At 43.7% G+C, this 10,740-nt stretch overlaps 3 protein-coding genes and 1 non-coding gene across 4 annotated transcripts; 2 read left to right on the plus strand and 2 right to left on the minus strand.

Annotated features, from left to right (window-relative positions):
• On the minus strand, nt 1-2,025 carry LOC101772148 (uncharacterized protein At1g01500). Its single transcript, XM_004985052.2, has 3 exons — nt 1,883-2,025; nt 604-1,354; nt 1-408 (listed from the first exon to the last, which is right to left on the minus strand). The coding sequence occupies exons 2-3, from the start codon at nt 1,252-1,254 to the stop codon at nt 157-159; spliced, it is 903 nt and encodes a 300-aa protein (XP_004985109.1). The 5' UTR covers nt 1,255-1,354; nt 1,883-2,025; the 3' UTR covers nt 1-156.
• Nucleotides 2,026-3,356: 1,331 nt separating this feature from the next.
• On the minus strand, nt 3,357-3,429 carry TRNAR-CCU. The gene has a single exon. It is a non-coding gene; the product is annotated as a tRNA-Arg (tRNA).
• A 52-nt stretch (nt 3,430-3,481) lies between these two features.
• LOC101772547 (AP-3 complex subunit sigma) lies at nt 3,482-6,970 on the plus strand. The gene is made up of 7 exons (XM_004985053.4): nt 3,482-3,644; nt 3,840-3,882; nt 3,962-4,023; nt 4,328-4,424; nt 5,057-5,127; nt 6,340-6,431; nt 6,517-6,970. Exons 1-7 carry the CDS (start codon nt 3,576-3,578, stop codon nt 6,581-6,583), a joined length of 501 nt encoding a protein of 166 aa, XP_004985110.1. The 5' UTR covers nt 3,482-3,575; the 3' UTR covers nt 6,584-6,970.
• A 323-nt stretch (nt 6,971-7,293) lies between these two features.
• Nucleotides 7,294-10,412, plus strand: LOC101772955. The gene is made up of 3 exons (XM_004985054.2): nt 7,294-7,509; nt 9,272-9,387; nt 9,500-10,412. The coding sequence occupies exons 1-3, from the start codon at nt 7,309-7,311 to the stop codon at nt 9,936-9,938; spliced, it is 756 nt and encodes a 251-aa protein (XP_004985111.2). The 5' UTR covers nt 7,294-7,308; the 3' UTR covers nt 9,939-10,412.
• Nucleotides 10,413-10,740: the final 328 nt, after the last annotated feature.

Genomic DNA, 10,740 nt, shown 5'->3' on the forward strand with positions numbered 1-10,740 from the left:
TGGCACACGCACTGCCAATATACCATACCGACCGCACAGGGATATACTACAATAGGTGCATTCGGCACAGCGTGCACAACGTTTCAGCATCTACATTTTTTTTGTCACTTGCCATCGCTGAAGTTTTAGGAGATGAGCACTCAAGCTGCCGTGGGTTCAGAGCAGGTTTGAGATGAGGCGCCGCTTCAGGGTCCTGGAGGTGGACTGGTACGATCGGACCAGGAGCCCGGCACCGATGCCGACGCCTAGGCAGATGCCCAGGCCGATGCCGACGCCGACCCTCACCCCAGCGGTGAACCATGACAGCTCGCTGTACTCCTCGTCGTCGTCAAGCCCTGCTGATTTCAGGTAGAGGCTGTCCTCGTCGTCCGCGTCTGGGTCGGGCTTGTAGCACCTGTACTCCGATTCCTGCACGCGACACGCAGAAGCGGTTCAGGTGTTTCAGTTCAGAGTGGATACTGAAATAAACTTCTCTGAATCCAAAGAATGACGAACGGAATGAAGGCAATGTGATCAGGATTCAGATTGTACAAAGCAATACTAATCGGCAGACAAAGATTGGGTCTTCTGTGATCAGAATCTGTCAATCAGATAACTACGCACCTGTGGTCCATGCTTCGGAGGCGTTTCTTTCATGTCTTCCGCCTGCTCGCCGCACTCCGGGATCGGGTCCATGAACGCCTTCACCTGGCGCCGCCTCCTGAACCGCAGCTGCATGGCCTTCGTGAACACGGTCGGCGTGCCCCGGGACACGCCGGCCACGTACACCTCCACCGCCGGCGGCTTCGCCTCCCTCCCACCACAGCCGCACCTCAGGAACCCCGACCCGCGCTGCGTCGCGACCTGGCACTTCATCACCCAGCTCTTCTTCCCCTCCGCATCGCACATCTCCAGGATCCCGACCAGGAGCCGCTCGTCCTTGCTTTGGACCTCGAACCGCACGCTGCCGGACATCCTGATGGACGCCGTGCTAACGAAGGTGGCCTCCTCCGACCTCGAGTCGACGCGGTCGCGGCGGAGGGAGCACGTCACGGTGCTGCTGCCTTTGCCGCTGCTGACGCTTGGCTTCCGATCGGCGCCGCTTACTTCCAGGTCGGTGTCAGGGGTGAGCGGGATGTGAGTGAGGATGAGGGTGTCAGCCATGGACTCGTCGACCTCGCACCTGCTCACCCTCAGGTAGAAGATTCGCAGGGTCAGGCAAGACGACGGCTCCGGCATGGCCATAGCAGCTTCCGGCACGGGAATTTCACCCATGCTTCAGAGAGAATTTCAGTCGCTGAGTTGTTCACATGAGGCGATAGGATTAGATTACAGTTTTGAACAATCAGGAATTGGGCACCGCAGAGTATTCCATCTGCACAAAAAAATATTGCAGTAATTAGATTGGCAGGATATATTAGTATTACAGGCACTGATCAGCGATTAACTGTGGTACGTAAATTGCGTCTCAACTTCAGGGGATAATGGATGAACATATCTACAAATTCGCAGGGAAACTGTCGGGAAATTCACATATTACAGATGAAACTCTAGCTAAACCTTGAGGTCATCTGTGCAGATTAAAGATTTTTTCAGCCTTCTAACATGGGGCATGAAAGAAGACGAAGATGAAATCAAACTTGCCCTCAATATTAGGATCGGTGCCTCTAATTCCGGATGATTTCATACAGAAACCAGTGGAACAGTGAACTCTACATCCACAACTGCATAGACAACAAGCTCCCAGAAGAACAAAGAACAAGAAACGGATTTCCGATTGTGTGACAGAACTGTAACCACAGCCGCAGCCACAACTAAATGATGATACCTCTGTCCATAGTTTGAAATAGGAGAATTCAGCAGAGTAAAAGACCAGAGAGGGACAGAGTCATCAACTGCTTACCGGATTGAGCTCCGAAGTTGAGGGGAGCCTCCCTCCTTCAGTCCCTCTCGCGTTCAGTTCTTTAGTGTGATGGTAGGGTACAGGCCTGGCAGAGAATTTCTCTTCTACTACTTATATATCCAAGGGATTTTTTTTTGGGTGGAGTTGAGGACCCGGAAATCCCTCAACTGACACCTCACACAATGCACACCAGAGTCCAAAACCACCGCTTCATGCATGACAGCATAAAGTCCCTCTAGCAACCTAGGAGAAAACTATAGAAAAGCCCATGAGGAGAAAGAGAGCATTCTCCCGTTCCCAATTTCCCACCTCATAATAAAGAAGCGAATAAATTGTCAAACGTAACTGATTATCAAATTTTTAATGTGGATTTAATTCATACTAATGTTGTATATTGCAAGCCTTTTAAATGGGAAAAAAACGAACGCGTCATATTCTCCTGAGATTCAAAATTTCAGCTGGATGTGTTGTTGTTTAGATGTCTCAGAAGACTGCCGTCAGCAGTCATCCACGCAACACGCACACAAAAAGAAATAGGACCGGTGAATTTAGGTGGTTGGGCAGCAAAGAGTATCCACTGCCTCCTTGTGACCAAGATCTCAAACTAGGTAGTGGCAGTCCCACTAGTCCACATCAAATATTGCCCACCACAAAGAATTTGTGACGGAAAATTATGCTCGCGAATTTCCACGACCAAGATTCAACAAGTCAAAATCAAACTTGTTAAAATCTGCCGGGGATAGGATGAAGGCCTATTGTTTTCCATAAGATCGGAGCCAATCTTGACAGCTTCCACAAAAATAAAGCATGACTTTGTTATCAAGAAATTTGCCTAACATATAGATTGGCAACAAAAAAAATGTGAAAGATCTTTTCACGGTCATCTTTTGTTGGAGATATATGGGCTTGCTTGGTTCCAGCCTGGGCGGAGCCAGGCAGCTCGATCCAGCCCCAGGCGCTCGAAATCGGACGCCTGAAATCGCTGCCTGGTTCAGGCAGGTTTGCCAGGACCTCAACCAAAGAAGCCCATAGTGCCTCGCTTGCATATATGTTGGGTTCTTTGGGATTTTATTATGGAAATATCCTCACGCTGTGCCTGTCGTGGATTTGCCGCACTACATTATTGAAACGCATCATATCTAAAAGTGAAATAAATATAAATATTCTGTCAAGCATACTTACAGTCTAAAATTGTTACTAAACTGATACAAACAACTTGGGACTAAAATTATTTATCCAGCAAACTGAGAGTCCAAAACTGCTTCTAAATCATTACAAGGATCAAATCGACATAATTGATCCAAACAATTTAAAATAAATCATTTTACCGGGCACACCGTGAATCTAAAAATGCTACTAAATTGATATCAACATTTTGTAATATTGAAACGAACTTAAAGAATAAACACGTCCAACTACTAGTAAAACAAAACAAAAATTAATAAAAAGGAAACAAAATTGCTAACAATACTGACGCGCCAGGTAGGGGTCGAACCTACGACCTTCTGCTTAGGAAACAGACGCTCTATCCACTGAGCTACAGGCGCTTGCGATGATAATTTTTTCATTATATCCTTGATACTCTAGTTTTCTATGATCCGCAATTGCCCGTCGGTTTCCTCTGCTGACTAGCGCTCGCGATCTGATCGTTACTCTTCCAGGTACAGCCGCCGCCGCCTCGTCGTCGCCGGCCATGATTCAGGCGGTGATGGTGATCAGCACCCAGGCCAAGCCCCGCCTCCTCAAGTTCTACAATTTCCAGGTTCCGAGCCTCTCTTCTCTACAGTCAAACACTACTCCCCTCTCTTTCTTCACCAGCCGACAACTGCTCGGTCAATTTCCTCACCGAGATCAGGCACTGCTTCATTCATGGATCCTTTCGTGCTCAGTTGATTACTTTAGTGAATCGAATATTTCCTTACCTTAATTCGTTTCCTCTTCCGGCTCATGGTTGCAGCCACCGGAGAAGCATCAGGACCTCGTCCGCGGTGTCTTCCAATGTACGTACGGTTCGCTTCCCCGATTCTTCCCCAATTTTGTATGGATGCTATTTTTGAGCTTTGGAGTCTCTTGTTGCAGTACTCTCAGCAAGGCCTGACAGTGTGAGCAATTTCGTCGAGGTCGATGCAATCTTTGGCCCGGTAATGACCAATATAGGAGTAAATCTTATGCAAATGCTAGCGATGGATATAAATAATTAGGTTTTAATTGATCGGAAGCCAATTGTTTTCCTTGGCTTTAAATATACAGATCGGTATCACAGTCATCTGTATGTAATCTAAACTGTGCTAACTGCTCAGTGGGTATGCAGATGTTGTAAAGTAAGTTTTCCATACTAGGTTTAGGATTTTGTCCGAAGATCCCATCTAGGTTAAATTTTCTCATATTATCGACATCAAGTTGGTGAAGGTCAGAAAGGTTGATTCTATTCTTTGCGAGTTTCAGGGAACAAAAATGGTGTACAAGCATTTGGCTACACTGTACTTTGTTTTTGTCTTTGATAGCTCTGAGAATGAACTCGCCATGCTCGATCTTGTACAAGGTAACGTGGCTTATTGATGCTATTTTTTTAGTTTCAGTTACTAGAATTGACACTTGGACAGGTAATGTGTTATTGCCTAATCAAAGAGGAAGGCATTCTCATTTGCATAAGGAAACAAATCATATTCAGTGTGTTATCATGATATTCATCGGTTTGACTTGTCTTAGTACATAATCATTAACTATCTACTATGCTTGTTCCAGTATTCAAACATCCTTTCTTGTAATTTTCTATTCTGTATTTGCAATGCAATCTTTTTCTGTTGATAAGTACCTGTGATTGTGATGTAACTAGAGTGGCACGTTCTCAACATTCTTCTCTGTCCATCAATTCTGTCTAGCTGCTAGAAAGTTCATCTTGTATCTCAGTGTCACATGGTAGCTATACTTAGGGGGGGGGGGGGGTGCTGCAACACCCCTTCAGCCCATGAAAAATCATGCAAATTTAGCCTAGTAGTCTTAAAGTTAGTACAAGTTTAACAGCTTTTAAAATGTAAAGTTAGCCCAATTATAAGAGAACCAGCGCTCCCTTTGGGCTAACCATTGCTTTGCCCCTGCTGTCATGAAAGATTTCTTTTGTCTAACTTCAACAAGGAGATTAATTACTCTACATGACCTTTGTTTTGTGCACAGTTTTTGTTGAAACGTTGGACAGATGCTTCAAGAATGTATGCGAGCTTGACATTGTATTTAACTTCAACAAGGTGCCATAAATCCTGTTGATTTGATCCTTTATTCTAGATAGTTCGCCTATAAAGGATGCATGGTTGTATTCCTGCTGAAGGTTCCATTTACCATCGATCCTTCATTTGCATATTGCATGCCATTGGGCAGCCAAGGTGGAATGCATAAGTGATAATCCATCAAAACTTTTCAAGATTAACTGGGTTATCTCTATTAAATTAGCCTTTTGATGCACAAGTCATCCACAGTGCAAATCCAAAAGTCTCAGTATAGTAATGCCTGATTCCAATAATATCTGTTATGCAGAATAGCTACACTATTTGCTACCCATCTAGTTATCTTAATTGTAATTACACGATCATTATCTGACTTGAAGCATGTGGTATTAAGTCAGTCTAGTGGCCACAGAAGTTCGGCAATACCTGGACACCTTAAATACGAAGAGGTAACTTTTGCATCAGTACTTCAGAAAATACAGATAGGTTTCAAATGGCTGGTTTTCTCTTAGTACATGACATGCCAGGAGTATGGATGACAATGGCCTGAAAGAAGAATAGCACTAGACAAGGAGGGCATCTGTAAGGGAGAGGCCTTGGTTAGGCAGAGGAATAGACTTGAGATGCACAGGGAAACTTTTTTGTTCCATTGCTTTCTTGGTTCTAAATTGCACACATCTTTATGTAGAGGGCAATCAGAAACCTATAAGATCAGCTTACAATAGACAGAAACAATCTAACCATGGAGTTGAATCTGTATTTAAGCAATAAATTCAAAACTAGGAAACCTGCTGCCTACCGATTATGACTGCTGTCTTTCCCCTTAATTTGCCACCTTTCAGTTGCGCAGAACTTGAAAAAAGAAATATAATGGGCCAGGCTAGTGGAGCATAATTTCAGGCCTTCACAAGAGGAGGAAATATAATTTTGTTTGTACGCTGATATTGGTAGTTAATCCTTAGTACAAAAGGAGCGCTACGCCAAAATTCGTCTCCTTAGCACTGGACCCATGGATGTATATGGTGCTGGTTTTCCTTTGTTTCCCGCATTCTGCACTCTGCAGTGTCCAAAATGAATGATACTTTGACTTGTATGTATAGAAATGCTCAATTGTAAGACAAAATACCCAATAATTCATTTCATCGGCCTTGCATTTCTTCTAGTTCCTTTCATATTGATGTCTTGTACTACTTACACCCGTTCTTCTTTGGCTCATACTAATATCTGATGATGCAGCTGCACACAATTTTGGATGAGATGATTCTTGGGGGACAGGTAATCGAAACAAGTTCTGAGCAAATAATGAAGTCTGTGGAAGAGATTGCAAGGTTCTACCCTTTGCCTCACCGCTCCATATATACGTGCACTCTTAATTAGTCTAATTATGACAGCATTGTCCATTACTTGACGCAGGCTGGAGAAACAATCAAGCACAACCAGCCTCATACCCAAGTCGATTTCAGAACGTTTCAGCCGTTAAGCTTTCACTCGCTTCCAGGTCTGAACATTTACTGTGTGAGCAGAACTGCAAAAGACATTCGATTGGCACTCAAGATTACCTTCAGTTTGCTGCAGTTTTCTAAAGACCTGATTGTCTGGACATTTGTACTGTCATCGAGTCATTGTAGACGGGCCGAGCTGTATGCCTGTAGCCTGAATGGCATGTTCAGTCTAATACTATCTTCTTACACTGATTGTCTGAATGTGCTTTCTGAGCTTCAGACATCATGCCTGTAGCAATATAGAGAGTTAGCTGGTTTCTCACTTGCCTCATGATTTCAGCTGTATGAGCTCAGGTCGATGTGAAATTTTTGGACGAGATGTTGGCCACTCATAGATGTAAATCTGCCTTGTGCTTCATTTTATTTCTTGTTTCCTCTGTGGTCATATGACAGTTGTCTGAATTTTGATCAATGTAAATCCATCAGCGTTCTCAATTAAGAAAGGAGGACCGATTAGCTGCTGTAAGTGTAAATCTAACTCAATAATCAGCCATAATTCTTATATGCCAATATAAAGAGAAACTGTGCAATCTGATCCCTAGCCATAATTCTTATATCCCAATTACGTGCAAATGGAAATTCCCTAGCCATCTGATCCATTGCATCCAACGGCTGATATTTTATTCATGTCCGTCCATCAATAATCAATAATAACGTGTCCTAAACGTGTATATTCGAATTTCAGTTACTAGGTTAGACATATATGGTCACAACTCGCAAGCATATTTCTCTTGTTCACCATTTACAGCAGAACTGGATCGAGGCTTCCAGCCGGCACTTCCCGATCCCCATGAGCGTTCCCAAGCCGCGGCCGCCGACGGCGGCGGAGGTGGTGGGCCGGCTCAAGGACGACGGCGACTTCGACGCCCTTCGCCGCGCCATCGTTCGGAAGGTCAAAGACAACGTAAGCTTCCCCTCAAACGCCCGATCCCCCAAATCCTTTACCCTAAGGTTTTGCGGTTTCGTTGTTCCTAGTCCCTAATCCTGCGCGGTGGAACTTTGATGCGTTTATGCCACTACATTTCACTGAATTCTCCGGTGGATCACTCATCGCCGTTACTTGATTCGCTGCTGTGTTGTTTGATTGTAAGAGATTGGGATGGGTGGTCCGGAGATTAGGGTTTCGTCCGTTTGGTCCCCTGTAGACCTACAGCGATTACGAGACTCTGTAGGGATCATTTTAGATCGAGCCCTGGTCCAGGCTGGAATGGATGCTGTGGAGAATTTCTACAGAAGTCTGGTGAGATTGAAAGTTTTGGCTAGTGGGTTTAGTATGGCAGGAAGCATTTTCAGGGGTACTTGAGTTAGACATAGATCCTTTTGCATCACGTCTTGTTTGGGTGAACCATAGTGTGAGTTCTGGTGTTAGTTTCTTGGATAGGAAGGTTGTTTCCGTGGGAAAATTGAAGGTTCAATCACGAGAGGATCTTCACATGCATATGCATTTTTTTCCCTTAGCTGTGTTTCAATACCTTAGGTATGTGAAATTTGGCGCGCAAGAAAGGCAAACATGCTTTGTGCCAAGCCACCATAAGACCGATGTTTTCCTTTTTGTCGTATTGGCATTGTGGGAACGTTTCAGCCTGCCACTCCAACACATGCGGTGGTTTTGCGATGCAGCATTAATTATGACTATAAATGGAGTGGATATTTGAATAATCCGTTGCTAGCGAGTGCCGTGCCAAAGATGGTTACAATTGATTGGAGCTAGTGATGAGTAACGGTTAAATATTTTTATGAGCTTTTCACATTGAGCTGATGGTCTTGACTCTTGACATTCTGGCTTGACCTTGTTGGGCTGCTGCAATGTGGTTGAGTAGAGATAAATACTCAAATCAGTAGCCTCAGTAATCCATGTGTCATGTAACTGCATTGCCAATGCTGGAGGGCACCAATTGTTCTGAGTCATATGTCAGAGCTCTTGCCCTTGGGGGAATATTCGATACACCTCTGGTGATGTTGCATAATTAACATTACCCGCTCATCTATTGATATATAAATGTGAGAGACAGTAATCTGTATATTGTTTTCTCATAAACACATGTTGTCAGCATGATTTGCTTTGTTATTTATGATTCGCTTCTGGCCAGCCAGGGTTTTGTGCTCCCCTGCCTTAGAACAAAGCCAGGGAAGCGGGAGGCATCTCTCTTGCCTTGGCCAAGTTTTGTTTATTATTATTCATGAGCTGTGCTGATTACCAATTACTCAATTTCATTTTAAATTTTGTTCCAGTGTTACAATCTATCTGATGAAAATGCCCTCTTCATAGTGACTTTATTTATGCGAGCTTCACCATAGAAGTTCCCTTGTATTAGAAGCATGGACTGTCTTTCTTTCTTTTCTTTTTTGAGACACAAAGGGTATATTACTGAGTTCGCTACGTATAGTCATTTTGACCATGTTATTAATGCGCATCTGATAGATTTCTTGTGATCACACCTTAATTACAGTTCTTGTATTGTATCACTTGTCTCTTGGGCAATTTGAAATATGCTTGACAATCTGTTTCACCATGCTAGATGGGTGTATAACCTCTTGCATGGTCAGCATCTTGTTCAGTAGATGTAGATTGAAAACTGCAATGCAGTAACATATCGTTGTTCATCAGATCTGGTATTAACGATGTATACTAATATAAGTTGATGGCATGCTATCTTTCTTTGCAGGAGGTGCTACGCAACCAAATCATCTCAGAGGTAAAACAGTCAGTGGTACTACAAGAAGATGGATCTGAGAAGTTAAAATTAAAAGACCTTTCTGATGCAATTTATAAAGATATTGGGTAAGTTGAGCCACATCTTTGTAAAAGCTTTCAAATGTTATCACTTCTTAAATGTCCACAATATATATTGATTACTAACTCAACTTGTTGCTACACTGCTCTTCCATATCAGGAGAAAAGTTATGGGTCAAATATCAGATGAGGTATGGAATGTCATTCAATCCAATGAAACTGATATAAGGGGAACCGTAGAAGCTGTCTACAACAGGATACTGAACCCTGAAAAGGCCCCTGAGCCTTCTTCCAAGAAGCTGAAGACGAAAGGCAAAGAGCAACAAGTTTCGCCAGCGAAAACACCAACACCAACCACTGTTGCAGGCGAAGCGGAAGATGATGATCTGTCGGAACCTCCAGGTTTTGGTTTCAGAGATAATCAGCGCAATAACATTGCAGCAGCAGCGCAGAAACAGCAGTCACCGCCAAATTTGGAAAATCATAATGAAGGGAAGCCAAATGGAGGTGAACCTGTTGCTGTGGGAGGCCCAGCAGGTGATGATGATGATGATGATGATGATGATGATGGTCCTCAGGTGCCCCCTGGATTCGGCTAATGCAGCTTGCAAGCTTAAATGACAGTGCAGTTGTTTCTTATCGTCAGCAATGTACAAGAAGGGAAATGCCTTTTAGTTCCTGTTGACAAGAAGAGAAATGCTTTAGCTTGTGTTTGCGGCTTGAGAGGTGAGCAGTTGAAATGAATCTTGAGTCCTGAAACCTGTGTTATGGTGGTAAGTCTGTGCGGCCCTGGGATAAATGTTGGCAGATATGTTGGTGGTTGACAAAGTTTCCATTCTGTGCGCGGTTTCAATGTTTCAGTTCGCGCGCTTCTTTCTTCTGAGTTAAATATGATAGTTGTTTGCTTCCTGTACATATATTCCAAAGCGGAGAGCCCATGGCAATATTCCAAAGCGGAGAGCCCATGTGCCATGGGATGCCGTTGCGGCCCATGGGCTAATTTCGGGCGACTCCAAACAAATTGTATATATATGTTCTTCAGAATTCCCATGCTATACATGCAAATTCATCTAGATTCACGTAAGTCGCTAATGGCTATGTTATTCGACGTTTGCCAATTCCATACAAGGTTGTCCAGTTTTGAATTTCTCTCTCTCTCTGAAGTTCATGGTTCGAGCATTTGAATTCGGGACCACGTCCATGAAGTAAACAAACAAGTTTTCATGATGGATTTGAATTGAATCGTCTTTCTTTCGGGTAGTACAAAAAACATTGCGTGTATCAGAGCAACAATACCGTGCCAGAGCCAGACTGGCCAAACAAAACAAGCACCGTACACACCTAGCATTCAGCTCTGCATCACCCACATCAGCGACTCAAAAGCTCATTCTGTCAGAAACT

Source organism: Setaria italica, chromosome IX (genome assembly GCF_000263155.2).
Source record: "Setaria italica strain Yugu1 chromosome IX, Setaria_italica_v2.0, whole genome shotgun sequence".
Taxonomy (NCBI): domain Eukaryota; kingdom Viridiplantae; phylum Streptophyta; class Magnoliopsida; order Poales; family Poaceae; genus Setaria; species Setaria italica.

What these genes read in the sequence shown, in the direction of transcription:
- LOC101772148 (XM_004985052.2), bottom strand. Translation starts at nt 1,254, where the DNA reads ATGGGTGAAATTCCCGTGCCGGAAGCTGCTATGGCCATGCCGGAGCCG. An exon ending in CTCCGAAGCATGGACCACAG is followed by an intron (nt 409 to 603) that starts GTGCGTAGTTAT and finishes TGTCGCGTGCAG; the next exon opens with GAATCGGAGTACAGGTGCTA.
- LOC101772547 (XM_004985053.4), top strand. Translation starts at nt 3,576, where the DNA reads ATGATTCAGGCGGTGATGGTGATCAGCACCCAGGCCAAGCCCCGCCTC. An exon ending in TTGTATTTAACTTCAACAAG is followed by an intron (nt 5,128 to 6,339) that starts GTGCCATAAATC and finishes CTGATGATGCAG; the next exon opens with CTGCACACAATTTTGGATGA. An exon ending in TCTGTGGAAGAGATTGCAAG is followed by an intron (nt 6,432 to 6,516) that starts GTTCTACCCTTT and finishes TACTTGACGCAG; the next exon opens with GCTGGAGAAACAATCAAGCA.
- LOC101772955 (XM_004985054.2), top strand. Translation starts at nt 7,309, where the DNA reads ATGGTCACAACTCGCAAGCATATTTCTCTTGTTCACCATTTACAGCAG. An exon ending in TTCGGAAGGTCAAAGACAAC is followed by an intron (nt 7,510 to 9,271) that starts GTAAGCTTCCCC and finishes CTTTCTTTGCAG; the next exon opens with GAGGTGCTACGCAACCAAAT. An exon ending in GCAATTTATAAAGATATTGG is followed by an intron (nt 9,388 to 9,499) that starts GTAAGTTGAGCC and finishes CTTCCATATCAG; the next exon opens with GAGAAAAGTTATGGGTCAAA.